At 39.6% G+C, this 21,728-nt stretch overlaps 1 protein-coding gene across 2 annotated transcripts in view; it reads right to left on the minus strand.

The window, feature by feature from the left end:
- Window positions 1-6,376: 6,376 nt before the first annotated feature.
- Window positions 6,377-21,728, minus strand: part of tm9sf4 (transmembrane 9 superfamily protein member 4) — a 58,639-nt gene continuing 43,287 nt past the window's right edge. For both annotated transcript variants that reach the window (XM_020510932.2, XM_048608255.1), the window contains exons 13-18: window positions 21,162-21,245; window positions 15,646-15,821; window positions 10,947-11,010; window positions 10,253-10,372; window positions 8,722-8,811; window positions 6,377-8,591 (exon numbers count right to left, since the gene is read on the minus strand). In XM_020510932.2, coding sequence (XP_020366521.1) covers window positions 8,442-8,591; window positions 8,722-8,811; window positions 10,253-10,372; window positions 10,947-11,010; window positions 15,646-15,821; window positions 21,162-21,245 — 684 coding nt within the window. In that variant the 3' untranslated portion in view covers window positions 6,377-8,441. The remainder of the gene's footprint in view (window positions 8,592-8,721; window positions 8,812-10,252; window positions 10,373-10,946; window positions 11,011-15,645; window positions 15,822-21,161; window positions 21,246-21,728) is intronic.

A 21,728-nucleotide genomic window follows, 5' to 3' on the forward strand; every position in this document is an offset into this window, starting at 1 on the left:
ATTTCTGGAGGCCTGGCATTCCAACTGGAACTCCATCAACAAACACATTGGACTGGACCTGATATACAAACCACTGAAAAACAGAACCGGAGTAATGCCAACTACCCCAGCAAACCGAGGCATATAAATAACAAACAGGAGAGAACATCGACGCTTCACCGGAGGCACACTGATGATGTTACCCAGCAGGGTGACTAAACGTCTGCAATCAAACGCACTGGCTTGGCGAGCAAGTCTACAACCCCAGAGGTTGGATAAGCTGGGACTTTTTTTCTTTAGAGTGTAGGAGACATGAGGCGGAATCTTATACACTTCCCATAAGATCAAGAGAGGCAGGGATAGGGTGAATGCACTCAGTCTTTTTCCTGCGGTTTGGGAATCGAGGAATAGACGGCATTATTTTAAGGTCAGAGGGGAAAGAATACATGGGAACATGAGGCGTCACTTGCTTATATAGAAGGTTGTACGCATATGGAATAAACTGCCAGCCGAAATGGTTGAGGTGGGTACTTGAACAACATTTAAAAGGTATTTGGATGAATACATGGATAGAAAAGGTTTAGAAGGATATGGGCCAAGTTTGGCATGGACTAGTTTAGGCCAACGGGCTGTCTCCGTGCTCAAGGACTGATGACTCTAACACAGGCTGACAGCTTCTCCGAAAGGGTAAGTATGCAAGTATAGGGGCTAGGGTGTCAGGGCACAAGGTAGGTAGTATGGTTAGTAAGTGGAGTGTCTAGCATTGGTCAGGATGTATAGGGGTATTGCATCGACAGAATACAGTGTCTGACAAGTCGAGGGGGGTTTTATTGAGTAGGGGGCTCTGGTTATAAGGAAGGTGTAGTTTGGGCTGAATGGCAAGTTTTTTTTTGTAGGGGGCAGAATTCTGTTTAATAGTTATCCTTAATTTGGACTAAGTTTTTATTAACTTTTCCTGCAAAGCCATTCAAAGAAGTGTAACAGAATCCTCTGACTTAAGTGGAGACTTCCAAATGCAGGGAATTGTCCATTGGAATCTTCAATTTTCTGGGAATTCCCACCGTAGTAGACTCCAGGTTCCAATGTTCAACTCCTTTCTGTGCTGCAGAAACAACTATTTGAGCATTGAGTCAGAATTTTCAATGTGTCATTATTAAAAAAATAATTTGAGGAAACTAGACTGATACCAAGAATGGAAGGCTAGCTTTAAGGAACCATACATGCATAATTGGTACTTTAAAAAGTTAGATGTGGTAAAGGATGATAAATAAGATATTGGGCCTGAAGTTTATGAATCACCAGAACATCAAGTATTATTGGTCTTGCTGTTTAAATAGTAGCTAGACCAAATTTTGGTCCATTATTCTCACTGACTCCAAACGAGTATCAAGCAGACAGACTCCAGCAGGTCACCAACTAAATGAAAATTTGGGGCAAAAGGAAGAGGGTCATTAGCATGTGGAACTTTATAATGTGACTGTTAGCAGAAATCATCACTTTTTCATGGCACTGCTGCTTCATAATCACCTTTAAAATGGAGTGGCTCTTCCCGTCTGCTCTGTGAAACCTCATCTTTTAACTTTCTGTTCTGCAAGGAGAACATCCCAAGTTTCATTAATTTTTTAGGCAGTTGAAGGGACTCCTCCCTGGAACCAATTTATTCTGCAGCCTCTAATGGTTTTGTGATCTCCCTAAAGCATGTGCCCAGTAGTGGACAAAGTACTACAAAAATTGAGTTTGAAGAAGACTTTAATACTGGTTCTTCATAACTTCCTTACTTTCGTCTTCTCTAACTCTTTATATAGCCCAGGACTGAGAATGGAAGGGTATACTAATTCCTATCACATGCCATTGCTTCAAGGTCTCAACAAATTTCAAGTTTAATTGGGTTGGTATTATTACTTATGGGTTTTAGACTAGATTTGGTACAGTATTAAAATGACGTCAGCTGTTTTTTTTTAAATCAAAGATTATTTGTAACAAATGCACTAAACAAGCATGCAATAATTATTGACAAAGATTGATTATGAAATATTCTAACATCCCGAACTTACCATGAGGTAAATGTCATTAACTGACAAAGTATGGTCAATCATTCCACAGAAAACTCACCAAGTACAGATTTCTCAGCAATGTGCTGCTGTGGGTCAGGAAGTCTCATTGAAATGTCACATGGGATTACAATTCTAAACTTCTAGTGATCTGCTGTTGAAATTCTCTCAAGATCCTCAAAATTACAGACAGCCTCACAAATGTATCACATTCTGGTGGCTCACTCTCCTGTCCTGGAACTACACTTCCCTGGATTTTAGAAACTGCATTTCAGTATTTGCTGACGAGGACAATTCCAGTGTTTTGATGAACAGGTAGCTTCAAGTACTACCTTTTTTTTCTGAGCACTGACTTGCTCAGGGGAATGAAGTAACTACTGCTTGTGGACTTCCTTCACCCTTGCTCAAAACCATACCGAATTATTAATGGTACATGCCTTCTTCCAAGCCCCTGCCAGCTTCTATGACTTCTCCTGAGCCCTGCCTCCACACAGCCAGTGGGTCTTCCATCACTTCAGCATCACAGCTTAACTTTTTCTGCATGAAATGTTCTTGTTGCGAACTGTTGTTTTCTTCAACTAACTTGAAACCCTGTAACTGCTCTTCAGTGACCAACTTGACCAATTTTGTTCCTAGGTACTAATGATATTTTGTCAAATGTAGCAACCCCTTGAAACTTTTCCTTCTAAGCACACGTGCACAAATTCTTGCAAAACAGAAACCCACTTCATTAACTACTTCTTCAACACGTGCATTCTTAAATAGTTTGTAAAAATATCCAGCAGCCCCCAACTTGGTGCCTCTGCTCCCACATCCATTTTAGAATTGTAACTATTACTTTGCCTTTTTCGTTTTCCTACCATCACTTTGCACTTCTGTGCATTTTGCTTTCATCTGCCATTTGTCTACCTCAAGAAAGTTGTCTTGAAATGTATCCACAATTCACAATGTTTTCAAGTCTGTGTCATTTGCAAATTTTGGAATTGTCCTCGACTCCTAAGTCTAGGTCATAAATATAGATCTCTATTCAAACAATTCATGTTCATCACTTTTTTTCACATGACCATTATTCCTCTTAGTTAATGGGTCCCAATAAGCTTTTCTTAAAGAAATTTAGAAATATTAGAAGATAGAGGCAAAGGGCAGCAAAACGGGATGGGAGAAGACAACTTCAGTTGAAGTGATGCATAATGGGCTGACTCAAAGATTGCTCAGTTTCTCCCTCAGCACATTGAACGTCTTTCTGAATCATCGAGATTACATTTTAGAACCCATAAGACATAGGAGCAGAAGTTAGGCCATTCGATCCACCGAGTCTTCTCCGCTATTCAATCAAGGCTGGTAAGTTCCTCAACCCCATTCTCCTGCATTCTCCCCCTAACCCTTGATAATCAAGAATCTATCTCGGTCTTAAATGTACTCAATGACCTGGCCTCCACAGCCTTCTGTGGCAGTGAATGCCATAGATTCACCACTCTGGCTGAAGTAGTTTCTCCTTATCTCAGTTTTAAAAGGTCTTCCCTTTACTTTAAGGCTGTGCCCTCGGGTCTAGACTCTCCTACCAATGGAAGCATCTTCCCAACATCCCCTTTTACATCCCCCTGCATCCGTCTAAACTCCAATGAGTATAGTCCCAGAGTCCTCAAACGTTCCTCATATGTTAAGCTTTCCATTCCTGGGACCATTCTCGTGAACCTTCTCTGAACCTGTTCCAGGGCCAGTACATCTTTCCTGAGATATGGGCCCAAAACTGCATGCAATATTCCAAATGTGGCCTGACCAGAGCCTTTTAAAGCCTCAGTAGTACATCCCTACTTTTATATTCAAGTCCTCTCAAAATAAATGCCAACATTGCATTTGCCTTCCTGACTACCGACTTACCTTGAGCGAATCCTGGACTAGAACTCTCAAGTCTCTTTGCCCTTCAGACTTCTGAATTTTCTCCCCATTTAGAAAATAGTCCATGCTTTTAGTCTTCGTACCAAAGTGCATGACCTCACACTTTCCCATGTTGTACACCATCTGCCACTTCCTTGTCCACTCTCCTAACCTGTCCAAATCTTTCTGCAGACTCCCCACCTCCTCAATTCTACCTGTCCTTCCACCTATCTTTGTATCGTCTGCAAACTTAGCCAGAATGCCCACAGATTCTTCATCTAGATCATTAATGTACAAAGTGAAAAGTTGTGGTCCCAGCACTGACCCTTGCGGAACACCACTTGTCACTAGCTGCCATCCTGAGAAAGACCCCTTTACCCCTACTCTCTGCTTTCTGCCAGACAAATTTCTATCCATGCTAGCACCTTGCCTCTAACACCATGGGCCCTTATCTTACTCAGCAGCCTCCTCTGTGACACCTTATCAAAGGCCTTCTTGAAGTCCAGGTAGATAACATCCATTGGCTCTCCTTGGTCTACCCTGCTCATTACTTCCTCAAAGAATTCTAGCAGATTTGTCAGGCATGACCTCCCCTTGATGAAACCATGCTGACTTCGCCCTATTTTACTATACACTTTCAAATATTCAGCAATCTCACCCTTTACAATGGACTCCAAAATCTTAACCACGACTGAGGTTAGGCTAATCGGCCTGTAATTTTCCATCTTTTGCTTTACTCCCTTTTTAAACAGGGGTGTCACGTTAGCGATTTTCCAGTCCTCTGGGACCCTCCCTGATTCGTGATTCCTGAAACATCACCACTAACGCTTCCACTATCTCTTTTAGAACTCTGGGGTGTAGTCCATCTGGTCCAGGTGATTTGTCCACCTTCAGGCCAATCAGTTTTACTAGCACCTTTTCCTCGGTGATGGCCACCATATTCAGCTCTGCCTCCTGACTCTCTTAAACTTTTGAGATATTACTCGTGTCTTCCACCATAAAGACTGATGTGAAGTAATTATTCAGTTCCTCAGCCATTTCCTTGTTCCCCAGTACCATCTCTCCACCATCATTTTCCAGTGGTTCAATGTTCATGTTTGCCTCTCTTTTGCCCTTTATATACCTAAAGAAACTGTTACAGTCTTCATTTATATGACTGGCTAGCTTATCCTCATATTTAACCTTCTCCCCCCTCATTTCTTTTTTTGTTGCCCTCTGTTCATCTTTGTAAGCTTCCCAGTCCTCTGGTTTTCCACTGCCCTTCACCACATTATATGCTTTCTCTTTTGCTTTTGTGCTATCCCTGACTTCCTTAGTCAGCCATGGTTGTCTCATCCTCCCCGTACCATGCTGCTTTTTCCTACGGATGAAGTTTTGCTGTGTATCCTGAATTACTCCCAGAAACTGCTGCTATTGCTGTTCCACTGTCTTTCCTGCTAGGCTCCTCTTCCAGTCAATTCTGCCCAGCTCCTCCCTCATACCTCTGTAGTCACCTTTATTCAGCTGTAATTCCGTTACCTCTGTTTCTATCATCTTATGATCACTGCCTCCTTTACTCTTACCTTAAGCTCCCTTATCAAGTCTGTCTCATTGCGCAACACTAAATCCAGTATTGCCTGTACCCTTGTAGGCTCCACCACAAGTTGCTCCAAAAAGCCATCTCATAGACATTCCACAAACTCCTTTTCTTGCAATCCACTACCAACATGATTTTCCCAGTCCACCTGCATATTGAAATCCCCCTGGATATACATTTTCATTGTCTCAGCATCATAATGAAGCTGAAAACAGCAAGTGATCCAAACAAAATGGTTCAATTTTCTATAGTGATGCATCTAATGGCATGCGAAAAATAAACCAAACTCTGTAATATAAAACAATGCCTTAGTGACAGAATATTGGTGGTCTGAGACCCAAAAGTATCTGAGTATTAAATCTGTTCTGTACAGTACTGCACTATAACTCCATGTCTGAGAAATAGTTAGACAATATTAACCAATGTTTCCAGAAATGTGTTCCTGGAAGGCAAAGGGTTAAATTTAAATTACATTGGCTATCTATAAATCTTTAGCAAACTGTCTGTCTTGTCCAAATCCAAGGGCAAGAAATAACTTTGCTACAAAGACAGAAGTTGGTGGAAAAGCTCAGCAGGTCTGGCAGCATCTGTGAAGAAAATATCAGGAGTTAACATTTCAGGTCTGGTGACCCTCCCTCAGAACACTTCATTCTGATGAAGGGTCACCGGACCCAAAATGCTAATTCTGATATTTTCTTCTCAGATGCTGCCAGATCTGTTTTTGTTCCTGATTTACAGTATCTTCAGTTCTTTCGGTTTAAATTATTTTACCAAATCAATTGCACAAGCATATTAAAATATTTTACTCATATTTATGCTTAAAGCTTCATGCTTCACTGATATGGAACTGCCTTATATTCAGAAAGCTTAAATCACACCACTGCAGAATGTATAAAGGAAAGTTTACACACTTTATTTTATACTGGACATTATATAAAGGTAACATGCCTTTTGAAACATTACATAATCAGTCCATACAGTGCCAATGACCAAAAAGCAAAAGTACAAAATTGCATGTATTTACACCACTGCATGAAAGTCTCACAAAATTAAATGGATCCCATGAAACCAGACAAAATAAAGAATCTAATGCAGATTTTCAAAAAGAGTATTTAAATATTTAGAAATATACAAAACTTAAAAGCTGAATCACAGTAAACTTCATATTATCCCTTTCCCTGCCTACCCTCCACTTTAGGACTATATTACCACTAATTGTTAAAAAGTGTACAGAAAAGGAAATCAAGGTTTATTACATGTTTAACAGCCAAAGACTCAAATGTGCCTGTACTGAATGAAGTCAGTGTTGTTTTTTAATACTTCATCAGTGATTTAGTAAATAGAATCATGCTGGCAGCTAATAAGGTAATTATTCTATTTCTTTTCTTCCTTCTTTCACTTTATTATCTATCTTGATCACAGGTCCAGATTCAAATAGACATTTATAGTGTCTACTTCTGCATTTCTAAAGAAAATGTGTATTTGACCTTCAATGAAAGTAGGGCTCAAGGAAAAAATAGATACACAATGCAAAATACCAGTCATAGATTGTGGAGCTATTTATTTAGTATTTAAAATGAAGAACAAACTGCTCTATCTGTACACATGCACTGCATACAGACAACAAAGTGCGACATGTTCTGGATGCAGCGTGTCAGTGCTTTAATTATGAGACATTCACAAAAAGCATCAAGGAAGTGACAGAAAACGATAAATTTGGTCAGGCCTTTGGTAATACTTTAATACTTCTACTTAATAGTTGTAGCAATGCAATTTATATATTTTTAAATCTAAAAACGCACATCAGCCTCAGTAAATTGAGGTCCAAATCAAAACACTTCCTACAGTACAGGCAATTTCAAATTCTTAATAAACCACGCTTTTGCATTTTAGAACTTAAGTCTACAGCAATTTTGAATTTGCACCTATAGTGATTTAAAGGCTTCCATTATAAGGTCTTGTTTACATGGTTTTTATTTAATTACTTCAAAAAGAAATATTTAAAAACAAAAAATGCTTTATTTACATCTGAATATATGCATAATCAGTTTTTTTTTGGTGTGTAGTCCACTTCAGTTGCTTGCCCAACTATAATTATAGTGACAAATGTGTTCAGACAAGGTAGACTTCAATTGACTGGAAACATTAAAAATGAATGGGAAATCTATCAACATAAATCCACAACAAAACTCTAGGCATCATATTCTCATGGCATTCCTCTCTGTGAGCAAGTCAGCTTTCTTCAAAGTACTTAAATAGAATGGGCATTGTCTGTTTACAAATATACTTGGATAAAGTAGATCATTGCACTGCTTCTTGGCTATCAGTATTCCACGTCTTGTTAAAATCATTTTTTTTTCCCAGTTAGTGGAGCTGCATAGAAAGTACAAGTAATGAACTTCTCTGATTAATGGCACTCAAATTCTACGGACCTCTTTTCAAACTGGCTGTGTTCAAACATGCTGCATTTGTATGTAAATATTTCCACATCAGACTTGATTGTAAATGGTTGAATTTTTTTAAGATATAACTGCTTAAGAGGCAACAAATATTTCCAGCAAGATTTTTTAAAGTGTCCAGCACAATAACAAAGTGATAAAGTAGGTAAAAGTTGGATTAATTCTTTTATGTAGAATGTTCACAATGGCATATTGGAACAAAGGTGGAAATGGATACCAATTTTTTTCTATAATTAATGCCAAAAGCATCCTAAATATCTTGTTTTTCAAAAAGGGCATAAATTCTCAAAACAAGCTAGCATATAAAAACTTCCTTTTAAGAATTCCAATATTGTTGCCATATCGCTCCAAAAGTGAACACCGTGCAATTATACCTAAATTGAAGGAATTTTTCAAAATTAAATTCTTCAGAATCAAGAGATGCTTGCCAACATGTCCATTAAGATCTATACTTGGAAGGTCCATCGTAACCGTAAACTCCTTGTGTGGCTGGCGTTTTCAGTCTATTTTTACAGCAGCGTAGATTTTTCGTATGAACACGTACGCAGCATAAAATCCAATTGTTCCGGTTAGCAGCCAGAAAGAAAGCACCATCAGAGTTGTGTACCCAAAATACAACAATGATGGGATGAATTCCACAATATCCAACTAGAAAATAAGATTTTGTTTTAGAAAAGTTTAGAATTGCAATGCAAAAAAAAAAGTTTCTAAATGTTGTGAATCAGCAAACCTGTGTCAAAAATGTGGAAACAAACTGAATCAACTTTGTTTTTCATACCTTATTAACGAAATAAAATATGGCATAAACAAGCACATAAAATGCTGATCCACCAGACACCAAGAATGTTCTCCACCACCATCTATAATCCTGAAATGTTGAAGAAACATTAGTTAATATTTTAATTAGAACTAAAACAAAAGCTTCCTTCAATAAGTACTAAACTTAAATTTTATGTTCATCCTAAGATTCGAAACTTGATATTTCGTCAAAATGAGTCAATACATTTCTGAAGTATTCCAATAATTTTGAGTTTGTGATGAAACAAATGACAGTCAAATCTGATAGCCACAATTCTGGCAACTTATCATTAGCTCACCTTACTGTTCATTTTCAGTGTTAGCAAAGAGGATGCCTTTATTCTGATGGTGTAGCTAGCCAAGTCCTTTCCCATTGGGAATCACCCGAAGTGTGCTTTAAGAAAATCTTTGCCTAAATTCCACATTTGTTAAATATATTCCATATTGAACTTACTCTACAGATTAAACATGTCCCACATTTGATCCCAATGTAGTTTGTAGAATCAGACCACAATAAAAGATATAATTGGTCTCAGCCTCTGGGGATACATAGGCAAATACAGATGTGACTTCTGTAGAGTGTGCACTTTCATAAATACATTTTGGATAAGAGCAGAATAAGGCTCATTGTGAAGAATCATCCGCTACAGCCTGCCAACACCAACTGTCTCAGTTACACAAAGGCAAAGGCCACTTAAGCAAGCTGCTACTGGGTTGCACACAGAAACAAAACAATGCTTTTAAAACATAAATATTCAAATAATATCATAATATTCAAATCCCTTTAGCTGGTCCCTGCTTTTAGCCTAGATAGGTAAACACTTAGAAGAATAAAGAAGCTGTAGGAGGGTGGCAAATATTAGGGAAATGAAAGATTTGCTTTCAAGTAATTTAATGATCTATGTCTTAGATCAAGACATTCAATGGATTCCAAGTAGAATGGGTAGAGTTAACAATTGCTAAGTAATTTATATGTTTCTAAGTTTGTCTACAAATGAAGTATCTACTCACATTGTTGTGACTGTGAATGAATGAATCACATACAATTTAATGTAGACTGAGCTCCCAATAGCTTAGTTTATCAGTATGTACCTGAACCATACAGACCACAAAGTTTTCAGATTTGACAGATCTGATCTAAGACAAGGTAAACTGTACCTGACTTTAGCATTCAGAGATTAGGAATTATTTAAGATTGCTAGCCCCAACTACAGGACCTCTGTCAAAAGTAAATGTCAATGACACTAGTCATAGACAGATTAGTACTTAAATATGGCATTTTATAAGTAAATAATGACCACTTAGTTTCTGTGGCATTGGAGGTAGGACCATGGACTCTGCAAGAGCCAAAAATCATTGGGCAAGAAAAACTGCAAAAAAAAAACAGAATTGCAGTTTTTACTGATGCTTAGTGAAAGGATCTCTCAACTTCCTTCTTATTTACAACTTTTTAAAATTACAAAGTGAAAATGGTGGTGGCTATACAAAATAGTATGCATATCTGATCATACCTCTGCACAGAGTTGGAAGTAAACCATGACGATACTGATTTGAGAACATGACACAACCAGAATAATAAATACCAAAAATAAGAATCCAAAGAGGTAATAGAACTGGTTCTCCCAAATTGCCTGCAAACAAAAAACAGTTCTAATTTAAATCAAACTACTATTGAATAATAACAATTATTCTTTCAATTAGAATCAAACTTTAAGTGCTAGTCAAAAGAAAACATCAGCTTTTAGTTATGAAAGTCGCGTACAAATTGTTGCAATATTTTCAAACACCAAATAGATTGCTACAAAATGAAAAATTGGGTCAGCAGGTATATTTTAATTTTCTGAATTAACTTGGTAAAGGAAGATTCTATCTGCATGTACTGAGGGAAATCTAATTGAGGCTCACAAAATTATGAAAGGTTTTAGGATCAATCAAAAATAATTTCTGAAAGTAGATGTATAATAACTCGAGAATGTCACTAGGCAAGAGAAGTCAGTACTTTTGACAGTTATTAGAAGTGAATATTTTAATCATAAGCAGCTATTAAAATAGCTATAAAATATAAATATGTAAAACAGAAACGGAAACTAGGTAAATATTTTAAAAAGACAAATATAAAAATAGATGGGAAAGGTAGGAAATGGTATCAGTAGTTCTACCAAAAAAGTTTATATTTTAAAAAACTAATACAATAGATTCACTTACAGTGAAAATAAAGAACAGCTCAATAAACATGGCACCAAATGGCAGGATACCAGCCATAAGAACTCTGCAAAAATAGTAAGATTAGGCAATGGTACAGAAACACAAATACAACAATTTGATTTGAGGTCATTGTTATTAAGAATTTTGACAAAGTAAGTAATGATAGGCCGTTTGCACATTTGGCAAGACAAAAACAAGAACACAAAACTTAAAATAACCACAAAAATTAAAGCGAAGACTACAATTTTCCTCGAAGGAGCAAGTGGTTATAATGTGTCATAAATGAATTTTGTCATAAATCAGTGCTTAAGCAGAGTTTATAAATCTTTTAAAACTGAATTAGATAACTGAAAAATAAATTAACAAGCCCGTGGGGAGTAAGCAGGGGATTGGGATTAGACTAGTCAAACTAATGTGGAGAAAAACACCGACCTAATATTTGCCAGAATCAATATCCTGTTTGTATCTTAACATTCTATGATTGAAACATAGGATTAGTATTACTATTGTAACTAGAAGCAAAAATAAGAACTGCAGGGACTTGAAATCTATAACAAAATGAGGGAAAATGCTGGAAACAGTAAGTCAGCATCTGTGAAGAGAACATACAAATTAAAAAGTTTAAGAAATGTGGTGGGTAAATGCAACCGTTCTTTATCTGGACTTGAACTGCATGGATCCTATGACCATTTGGACTGCAATCTCTCCTGGAGTAAATCTATCTCAGCATCGATCTAAGTTAGAATTATATACCATGACACTTTTTGGAGCACTATGTTTAAAATATAAAATGTAACAAAGCAGGAATGTTCCAAAGGGATATACACAGTTTGAGGTGACTGGTCAAAACTGGCAGATCATAGAATCCCTACAGTGTGGAAACAGGCCCTTTGGCCCAACAAGTCCACACCAAACCTCAGAACATCCCACCCAGACCCATTCCCCTAAAACCCACCTAATCTACACATCCCTAAACACTATGGGCAATTTAGCATGGCCAATCCAGCTAACCTGTACATCTTTGAACTGTGAGAGGAAACCCGAGCAGACACGGGGAGAACGTGCAAACGCCACACAGACAGTCGCCCGAGGCTGGAATCGAACCCGGGTCCCTGGCGCTGAGAGGCAGCAGTGCTAACCACTGAGCCATATGGAAGTGTGAACCTAGAAGCTACAAAGGGATTTAAATGTCCACAGGTTCAAAAAGAAAAGTTGAAGGTTGATGAAAAATTGGCCTTAAACTCAACATGCTTAATGAGAAAGTGATACAACAATTATGCAGCACCTTGCTTAGGCGCCCATCAAGTATTCAGTTTCTTGGCACCAAATTTTGTGGAAGAAATACTGATCTTGGATGCAAAACATTGGTTTATCAGGATGACACAGGGTCTTAAAGGTATAAACTGAGAAGAAGGTAGGTTGTATAAAATCTGTATTCCATTGAGTTTGGAAGTTAGGGTGTAATTGATCCAAATTAATAAAATGATGGAGACATTCAATTGCTTAAGAAGTTAGAGGAGCTTGAGAGTCCAAAAACAGCCAGGATAATCTTAGGGAGATAGTAGGAACTGCAGATGCTGGAGAATCTGAGATAACAAGGTGTAGAGCTGGATGAACACAGCAGGCCAAGCAGCATCAGAGGAACAGGAAAGCTGACGTTTCGGGCCTAGACCCTTCTTCAGAAATGGGGGAGGGGAAGGGGGTTCTGAAATAAATAGGGAGAGATGGGGAGGCGGATAGAAGATGGATAGAGAAGAAGATAGGTGGAGAGGGGACAGACAGGTCAAAGAGGCGGGGACGGAGCCAGTAAAGGTGAGTGTAGGTGGGGAGGTAGGGAGGAGATAGGTCAGTCCAGGAAGGACGGACAGGTCAAGGGGGCGGGATGAGGCTAGTAGGTAGGAGATGGGGGTGGGGCTTGAGGTGGGAGGAAGGACAGGTTAGGGAGGCGGGGACAAGCTTGGCTGGTTTTGGGATGAGGTAGGGGGAGGGGAGATTTTGAAACTTGTGAAGTCCACATTGATACCATTGGGCTGCAAGGTTCCCAAGCGTAATATAAGTTGCTGTTCCTGCAACCTTCGGGTAGCATCGTTGTGGCACTGCAGGAGGCCCAGGATGGACATGTCGTCTGGGGAATGGGAGGGGGAGTTGAAATGGTTCGCGACTGGGAGGTGCAGTTGTTTAGTGTGAACCGAGCGTAGGTGTTCTGCAAAGTGGTCCCCGAGCCTCCGCTTGGTTTCCCCAAAGTAGAGGAGGCCACAACGGGAACAGCGGATGCAGTATACCACATCAGTAGATGTGCAGGTGAACATCTGCTTGATGTGGAAAGTCTTCTTGGGGCCTGGGATGGGGGTGAGGGGGAGGGGGGGTGAGGGGGGAGGTGTAGGGACAGGTGTAGCACTTCCTGCGGTTGCAGGGGAAAGTGCCAAGTGTGGTTGGGCTGGAGGGGAGTGTGGAGCGGACAAGGGAATCACGGAGACAGTGGTCCCTCCGGAAAGCAGATAAGGGTGGGGAGGGAAAAATGTCTTTGGTGGTGGGGTCGGATTGCAGATCGCGGAAGTGTTGGAGGATGATGCGTTGGATCCGGAGGTTGGTGGGGTGCTACGTGAGGACGAGAGGAATTCTGTTTTGGTTGTTATTGCAGGGAGGGGGGTGTGAGGGATGAGTTGCGGGAAATGCGGGAGACACGGTCGAGGGCATTCTCGACCACTGAGGAGGGGGAAGTTGCAGTCCTTGAAAAACGAGGACATCTGAGATGTACGGGAGTGGAATGCCTCATCCTGGGAGCAGATGCGGCGGAGGTGAAGGAATTGGGAATAGGGAATAGGGAATGGCATTTTTGCAGTAAGGTGGGTGGGAGGAGGTGTATTCTAGGCAGCTGTGGGAGTCGTTGGCTTGAAATGGATATCGGTTTCTAGGTGGTTGCCAGAGATGGAGACAGAGAGGTCCAGGAAGGAGAGAGAGGTATCAGAGATGATCCAGGTGAACTTAAGGTTGGGGTGGAAGGTGTTGGTGAAGTGGTTGAACTGTTCAAGCTCTTCATGGGAGCACGAGGCAGCGCCGATACAGTCATCAATGTAATGGAGGAAGAGGTGGGGTTTAGGGCCAGTGTAGGTACGGAAGAGGAATTGTTCCATGTAACCTACAAAGAGGCAAGCATAGCTTGGGCCCATGAGGGTAGCCATGGCCACCCCCTTTGTAGGAAGTGGGAGGAATTGAAATAGAAGTTGTTGAGGGTGAGGAGGAGTTCGGCTAAGCGGATGAGGGTGTCAGTGGAGGGGGACTGGTCGGGCCTGCGGAACAGGAAGAAGCAAAGGGCTTTTAGGTGTTGGGGACCAGGGAATTGGAAGTTCTGGAGGAGGTGGAGGGCGTGGGTGGTGTCACCGACATAGGTAGGGAGTTCCTGGACCAAGGGGGAGAAAATGGAGTCGAGATAGGTGGAGGTAAGTTCGGTGGGGCAGGAGCAGGCGGAGACAATGGGTCAACCAGGGCAGTCAGGTTTGTGGATTTTGGGAAGGAGATAGAAGCGGGTGGTGCGGGATTGGGGAATGATGAGGTTGGAGGCTGTGGGTGGGAGGTCACCTGAGGTGATGAGGTTGTGGATGGTTTGGGAGATGATGGTTTGGTGGTCGGGGGTGGGGTCATGATCAAGGGGTCGGTAGGTGGTGGTGTCGGAGAGTTGGCGCCTGGCCTCGGTAATGTAGAGGTCAAATCTCCCCTCCCCCTACTGCATCCCAAAACCAGCCCAGCTCGTCCCCGCCTCCTTAGCCTGTCCTTCCTCCCATCTCAAGCCCCACCCCCATCTCCCACCTACTAACCTCATCCCGTCCCTTTGACCTGTCTGTCCTCCCTGGACTGACCTATCTCCTCCCTACCTCCCCACCTACACTCACCCTTACTGGCTCCATCCCCACCTCTTTGACCTGTCTGTCTCCTCTCCACCTATCTTCTCTTCTATCCATCTTCTATCCGCCTCCCCCTCTCTCCCTATTTATTTCAGAACCCCCTTCCCCTCCCCCATTTCTGAAGAAGGGTCTCGGCCCGAAACGTCAGCCTTCCTGCTCGGCCTGCTGTGTTCATCCAGCTCTACACCTTGTTATCTGGGATAATCTTAAAGTTAGGTATGGACCATTTAGGAATAAAGTCAGGAAATAATTTTTCACACAGAGGAAACCTGAAACCTTCTGATTCAAAATCTCTGAAAATTGGCCCACTTATATTTTCAAGACTAAAACTGATCAGCTTTCATTAGGTTAGGACATCAAGGAATATTGAACAAAGGCAAGTAAAGGGAGTGGAAATACAGATCAGCCACAATCTAATGGAATGATGGAACAAGTGGACTGAAAGAGCTACTCTTGTTCTAATGAAATGCCAGCATAGAGTTAATATCTCCGGAGTATAACGCAATTAAGGTTTTTCCTTCTCTCTCAGCAAGTAAGGCTTTTGTGTGAAACAAAAGCACAAAAAAAGTTTGAAACAATCCTAACCAAACACACGAGGACATTAAATACTGTCCACCATAAAAGCAATACATTTGTAAGCCTTGTGCAAGGATACAACAAACTTCAATCAAAATAAATTTTGTCCCCAATATTGCATCATAAAAACCAGATAAACAACTTCTAATGGTCGGAAGAGAGACAAATCTTAACAGAATTTCACAACATCTCAAATTTTATACTGATAATCTATAACTTACCCAACAAATTTGTTCATGTACCATCTCTGTTCAGGGACCTGCCTGGGTATTTGATTCGTCCGCACTGGGTTGTCATATGGTTGCTTTCGAAAGCCAAAATAATAGCCAAGGTATACTAAAGGAAGCGAGATACCAAACCACATACAGAGAAGGGCCAACATGGTGGGAAAGGGAACCTTGAAAAGAAATACAGAAAAAAATACATATGGCTGAGAAGTTAATAAAGAACAGTCCTGTGGAAATTATTTTGGAGGCCAGAGTTCTTGCAAAATTGTGATTAGAAGAAAATAGAATTATTTTGTAAGGTTCTCTTTATGTAAAGCTTAAGCTTGTGAAACTTATACTTTGACCCTGTTAATATATTCAGCAAATAACACAACTTCAATATTCAACACGAGACTGAAAATTCTAATCTGATTCTACTGCTTTTCAATAAGTCAAAAGTTATGGCACAGATTCTAAAAATGTCGTACAGAGTTCTGAATATATCCCAAGCAAAGCAAGCATTTTCTTACTATGTATTTTAGACATCAGTTCCTCATGTGGTGAAGAACAAAAGTCCCATTACACTAATTTTCTCAAGAAATCCAGCGTTTGACACTTCATTGGAATAACAAGTTGGTGTACAGACAGTACAAATTTCTCTTATTTTTGCTTTCAGCAGATGGTGGTAGTTAATATTAAAAATTATATTGATTAGCATTGATTTAGTGGTTACAATCTCATCTCCAAGAATGTCCGAGACACACAAACAGTAAATCATAGGCAGAATTGAAATGTGGTACTCTTAGGGGGTGACACTGTTAGTACTACCATGTTCCAATGGGAGATTATACACCAATTTCCATCTGATCTTGGGTTATGATTGAAGCATGGAGAGTGCTGCTTGTCTTGGCCAACGTTTATCCCTCTAATAAAAGATTATTTATTTAATTGCTATCTATGGGACCATCCAATGCACAATTTGGCTGCTGTATGTCCTCATGTTGCAACATTCATTGCACATAACACTTATTTCATTGATTGGAACACCCTGAGGTTCTTTCTGCTTGGTAGTATATTTTGGGATAATCACAAAAACAATTAAAGGAGATAAAATAAAGAAAATGCCTTTAAATGGCAAGATCAAAATGTGATATTTTCTGCCACAACCCATTAATTTATGCACTCAGCTTAAATATTGTAAAATTGACAAACATAGTTGTTTGGAAGAGAGGAGTATAAAAGGATTTGGGAATTAAGTAAATGGCTCGTGGGATGGGGAAGCAGAGTCACCATTGCAGGTTTAATGGACAAATGGCCCATTATTTATTGTTTTACAACCTTACGAATTAGAAGTAGACTATTTGGCCCTTCAAGCCTATCCTGCCATTCACTAAAACCATGGCTGATCTGACTATGATCTCAACTTCATATTCTCGCTCATCTTCAATAACCTGTTGACTCTCTTGTTAGTCAAGTACAAGGGTAATTTACCCAGTTATGCAGCCTGTGTGCCTTGATATTGAAAAGATTGGAACGACTACTCTAGGGCATAAGGCACCACATAAAATGTTACTGCACAAGATAGGATCTTACAGAATGGGGGTAATGTATGAGCACCGACTGACGATTGGTTAGTGGACAGAAGACAGTGTAGGATTAATGGGTCTTTTTCAGTTGGAATGATGTAAATAGTGGAGTGCCACAAGGCTTGGTCCCAGGGCCTCAACTTTTTGCTATCTATCTTACTGACTAAGGAGGGGCTAGTGTAAGGTATTCAAATTTGCTGACGATTAAAATAACATGGGAAGATGTTGTTATGAAGACACAAGGAATCTGCAAAGGAATAGAGATAGGTTGAGTGAGTGGGCAAAAACTGGATGGATAGAATTTAATGAAGGAAAGTGAGAGATTCTGGATTTCGGTAGAAAGCATCAAAAGGCAGACTATTATTCAAATGGAGAGAGACTGAAGGAAGGTGCTGCACAGAAGGACCAAGGTGTTATTATGAACGAAACACAAAACATTTGCTTACGGATGCAGCAAGTAATAAAGGCAGCAAATGAAATTTTGTGTTTCATTGGTGGGTTTGGAGTTTAAAACGGGAAAGACTTATTTCAATTGTATGGGGTGTTGGTGAGACTGTGATAATGTGTACAGTTTTGGTCCCTGCATTTAAGAAAGGCTATATTGATACTGGAGGATGTTCAAAGAGATTCACTATGCTGATTCCAGATATGAAGGGGTTGGCTTATCAAGAGTGACTAAACAAGTTAGGCCTTTATTCAGAATTTAGAAGAGGGATGATCTTATCAAACAAAAGATTGTGAGTGAGCTTGACAAGGTAGATGTTGAGAAAATGTTTCCAGGAATAGGGGAATCTCAAACTAGGGAATATTGTCACAGAATAAGAAAACATATATTTAAAACTGAATTGTGAAAGAATTTCTTCTCCTGGGAGTCATGAATGTTTGAAATTTTCTACCCAGCGAGTTGTGGAGGCTATATCACGAAATGTATTTCAAGATGAGGTACATGTTTGAACTATCAGGGAGTTGAGGGTTATGATGAAGCAATGATAGAAGAGTTGAAGCCTGGGCAGATCAGCCATGATCTTTGTTGAATGACAGTGCGGGTTTAAAGACCGAATGGCTCATTCCAGCTCTTTTTAAAAAAAAATGATTGTACACAGTACTCCAGATGTGGCCTCACTATTGCTGTAAAGGCCATAGTTGTACCAGTCCATAGGGCTGATTTCTCATTAGAGAGAGACGACTGGAGGTGGTTTAATCGGAGAGCCACTACGCCTCAGGCAAGGGGAGAGGTTAAGGAGGGGAGTCCTTCATGGTGACCTCAGCCAGTGACAGAATTGAACCCAGGCTGTTGGCATCACTCTGCATTGGAAACCAGCCATCCAGCCAACTGAGCTAAACTGAATCTAGGGATTTTTGAAAAATTAAAAACAACGCACCCACTATTTCAGCAGCCCTTTTCTTTAAAACCTAGGATGAAGTCCAACAGGACCTGGGGACTTGTCAGTTTTTAGTTTAATAATTTCCTCACTATCCTTTCATAGATTAATTGTTTAAAATTCAGCATCACCAACACCCTGGACAGTTGTAGTAAGATTCCCTTATTTTAAAGCTCCAGCTCCCTACCAATAAAGCCCAAAACTTCTTTTGCCTTCTTAATTACTTGCTGAAACTGCATGCTAACTTTTTGTAATTAATGCACAAGAACAGCCTGATCCTTCTGCACTGCACTTTTATTGGAGTCTCTCTTTTCCTTTCATTACTGATTCACAGTTATTTCTGGGATGTTATTTGTAGCCTCTACATTGAAAACAGATGCAAAATATTTGTACAATTCAACTGCCATTTCCCTATTCTTCATTATTAATTTCCCAGAATCTTTCTCTGGGGGGAGACAGAGAGAGAGAGAGAGAGAGAGAGAGATCGAGAGGGTGGACTAAAGTTTACTTACTCCTGTCATTTTTAAAAACCTGTAGAAACCATCTGTTTTTCAATTGCTAGGTGGCTCTACCTCCTATCCTAATTTCTCCCTTATTCATAATCTTTTAGTCATTCTTTGCTTTTTTAAAAAAACTTCTGACTTGCCATTCATCTTCATGGAATTATATCCTTTTCTCTCTTTCAATCTGATATGATCTTTAAGTTTAAGTTTTCCAAGGATGGACCATCCTTCCTTGGCGTATTTATTATTGCAATATAGCTCTACTGAGGATTCTGACATATCTGCCACCATCTACCCCATAACCTAATGTTCTAGTTTACCTAAGCCAGCTGTGTCTTCATGCACCCCTAACTGCCTTTGGATCGAAAACTAGTTTTAAACTTATTCTTTTCTCCCTCAATCCTAATGTGTTATTTAATCATATTATGATCATGCTACCCAGGAGTGCCTTCACTGTGAGGCTATTAATTAATCCTGTCTCATTGTACATTACTAGATTCTGCATACACTTCTCTCTGTTTGGCTGCAGAACACGCTACTTTAAGAAACTGTGTCAAAAGCATCCCATATAAATTCATCGTTCACATTAGCTTTGCTAATCTCATTCAGCCAATCCACATATCGATTAAAATTACCCATGATCATTACCTTAACTTTCTGAAACCCTCATTATTTCTTCCTACATACCTTGTCCTAAAAAGTGGTTATTATTTGGAAGCCTACAGTAACTCACCTTTGTTATTTCTCATCCCAATCCAAACTGATTCTACATCTTGATCTCCAGGACTAATGTTATCTTTCTCTGTTGTACCACTAACATCCTTTAGTAACAGAGCTATAGCTCCATCTTTTTCTAACATCCCACCCTTCCTACATGCCTTGTATCCTTGAATATTCAGATTCCAGTCAGGTCTCCAAAATGACAAATAGGTAATACAAATATTCTTTCTTATTCACACTGTCAATTCATTTGTTAAGCATGTTATGTCTATCTTGATAGAGTACTTAGTTCTGTCCTTTTATTTTTATAACCTGTAGCCTTATAAGCTGGTGCACAATTGGGTTTGCATGCTCTATCCCTTGCGACCACGCACTGATCATTATATCCTTAATTGCTATATTACTGTTTTGCCTTGTCTTCTTTGTTCAATTTATCACATCTTCCACAAAGTTGAACCCTTGCCCCAGTTACTGAATTTAGAGGGTCTTTCTACCTCCCTAGTTTTATATTTCACCTGAATACTGGTAATAGCTCACTGCAGCTGAAGACCATTCCACTTAACTCAGCACTAACACCAGAGCTCCATGAATTTCAACCCACTTTTCCCACACCAAACTTTGAGCCAAGCATCTAACTATCATATTAAAACAACACCAATTTGTATATGGTTCAGATAGTAATTCTGACATTATTAATTTCTGCCATTCTGCTTTCTAATTTAGGAATGTTGGGAAATTCTAAAAATTGCTCTCCAAAAACTGAAGTCTTATAAAAACTGAATGTAAAATGAACAACTGATACCTAGCTTCAAAGATCAGGAAAAAAAAACGAACCCTTCACAATTCAAACTTCTTTTAATTTTAAAAACAATCCAACCTTGCTGCAATCAAAGCAGCACCTTGGACAACTCAGCAATAGCTCAGATCTGAAGGCCTATTTGAACGCAAATTGTTGTCCTACCAAAAATTTCTATTTCTCTTTTCTCCAGTTATCTGTTCTGTGCTTTCTTTTCCATGTAGAAATAAGCACAAAAGAAACATTATTGCACTCATTTAAAATAAATTATGATTAGCTGTTTTGCTTTTAATTTTAGAATGCCAATAGCAGACAGTATTTGAAGTATAGCAAGGTGGTGAAGATGATTGCCAGATAGGACAATGAAATAAAACAGCAAGATAGAACACTTTATATTGTTTATAAGCTTTAAAGTAATCCACAAGATAAACAGCTTTCCGTAGGCAATGTTCGTCAAATCTCAAATCTGGGCTGCAGCAGTGACTCATTAAATTATTCTACAAATAAATAATTTCCAACAAACTGTATTTATATTAATACTTACAGCTCCTGAAGAATGCTTTCCCCAAATGAAACAATTTAGGACAAAACACAATCCAAATACAATGCTAGGGTAGAGAGTAGCCGTCTGTAAATAATGAGGAAAACAAACCAATGTTGAAAAGCAAAAGACAGATAAAAGAGTAAAATCTTTTAACCTCACTATTTCTTTGAGGCAGTGTAGCAGAGAACAACAATAGTGGTAGAACACATTCGCCACTTCACTAAGTTAAATGACCAAAGTTTGGGTGTGTGGACCTTTCTCCTAAAAGTCAATTAGATTTCACGCATGAATCTTTCCCTAAGAAGAAGAGTAAATAAAAGACAGTAAGAAATTACATATAATACTATTACACAAAGTGCCGAGAGACATTTGAAATCCAATACTAACTACGTGCTGATGCCAGAGTGCGGCTCTTGAGCCGCACAAGGCAACATTTAATCGTGTTGACCACCAAGACACAAGCCACCTCATGAGACAGAGGGCTGCCAAGATCTGTGGGTTGATTAGCTAAATCTGAAGAGTAGAAGTTGCTAAGCATTTTGCTGGAGGACATTGTAATATTTTTGC

The sequence above is a fragment of the Rhincodon typus genome, chromosome 19 (genome assembly GCF_021869965.1).
Source record: "Rhincodon typus isolate 14 chromosome 19, sRhiTyp1.1, whole genome shotgun sequence".
Taxonomy (NCBI): domain Eukaryota; kingdom Metazoa; phylum Chordata; class Chondrichthyes; order Orectolobiformes; family Rhincodontidae; genus Rhincodon; species Rhincodon typus.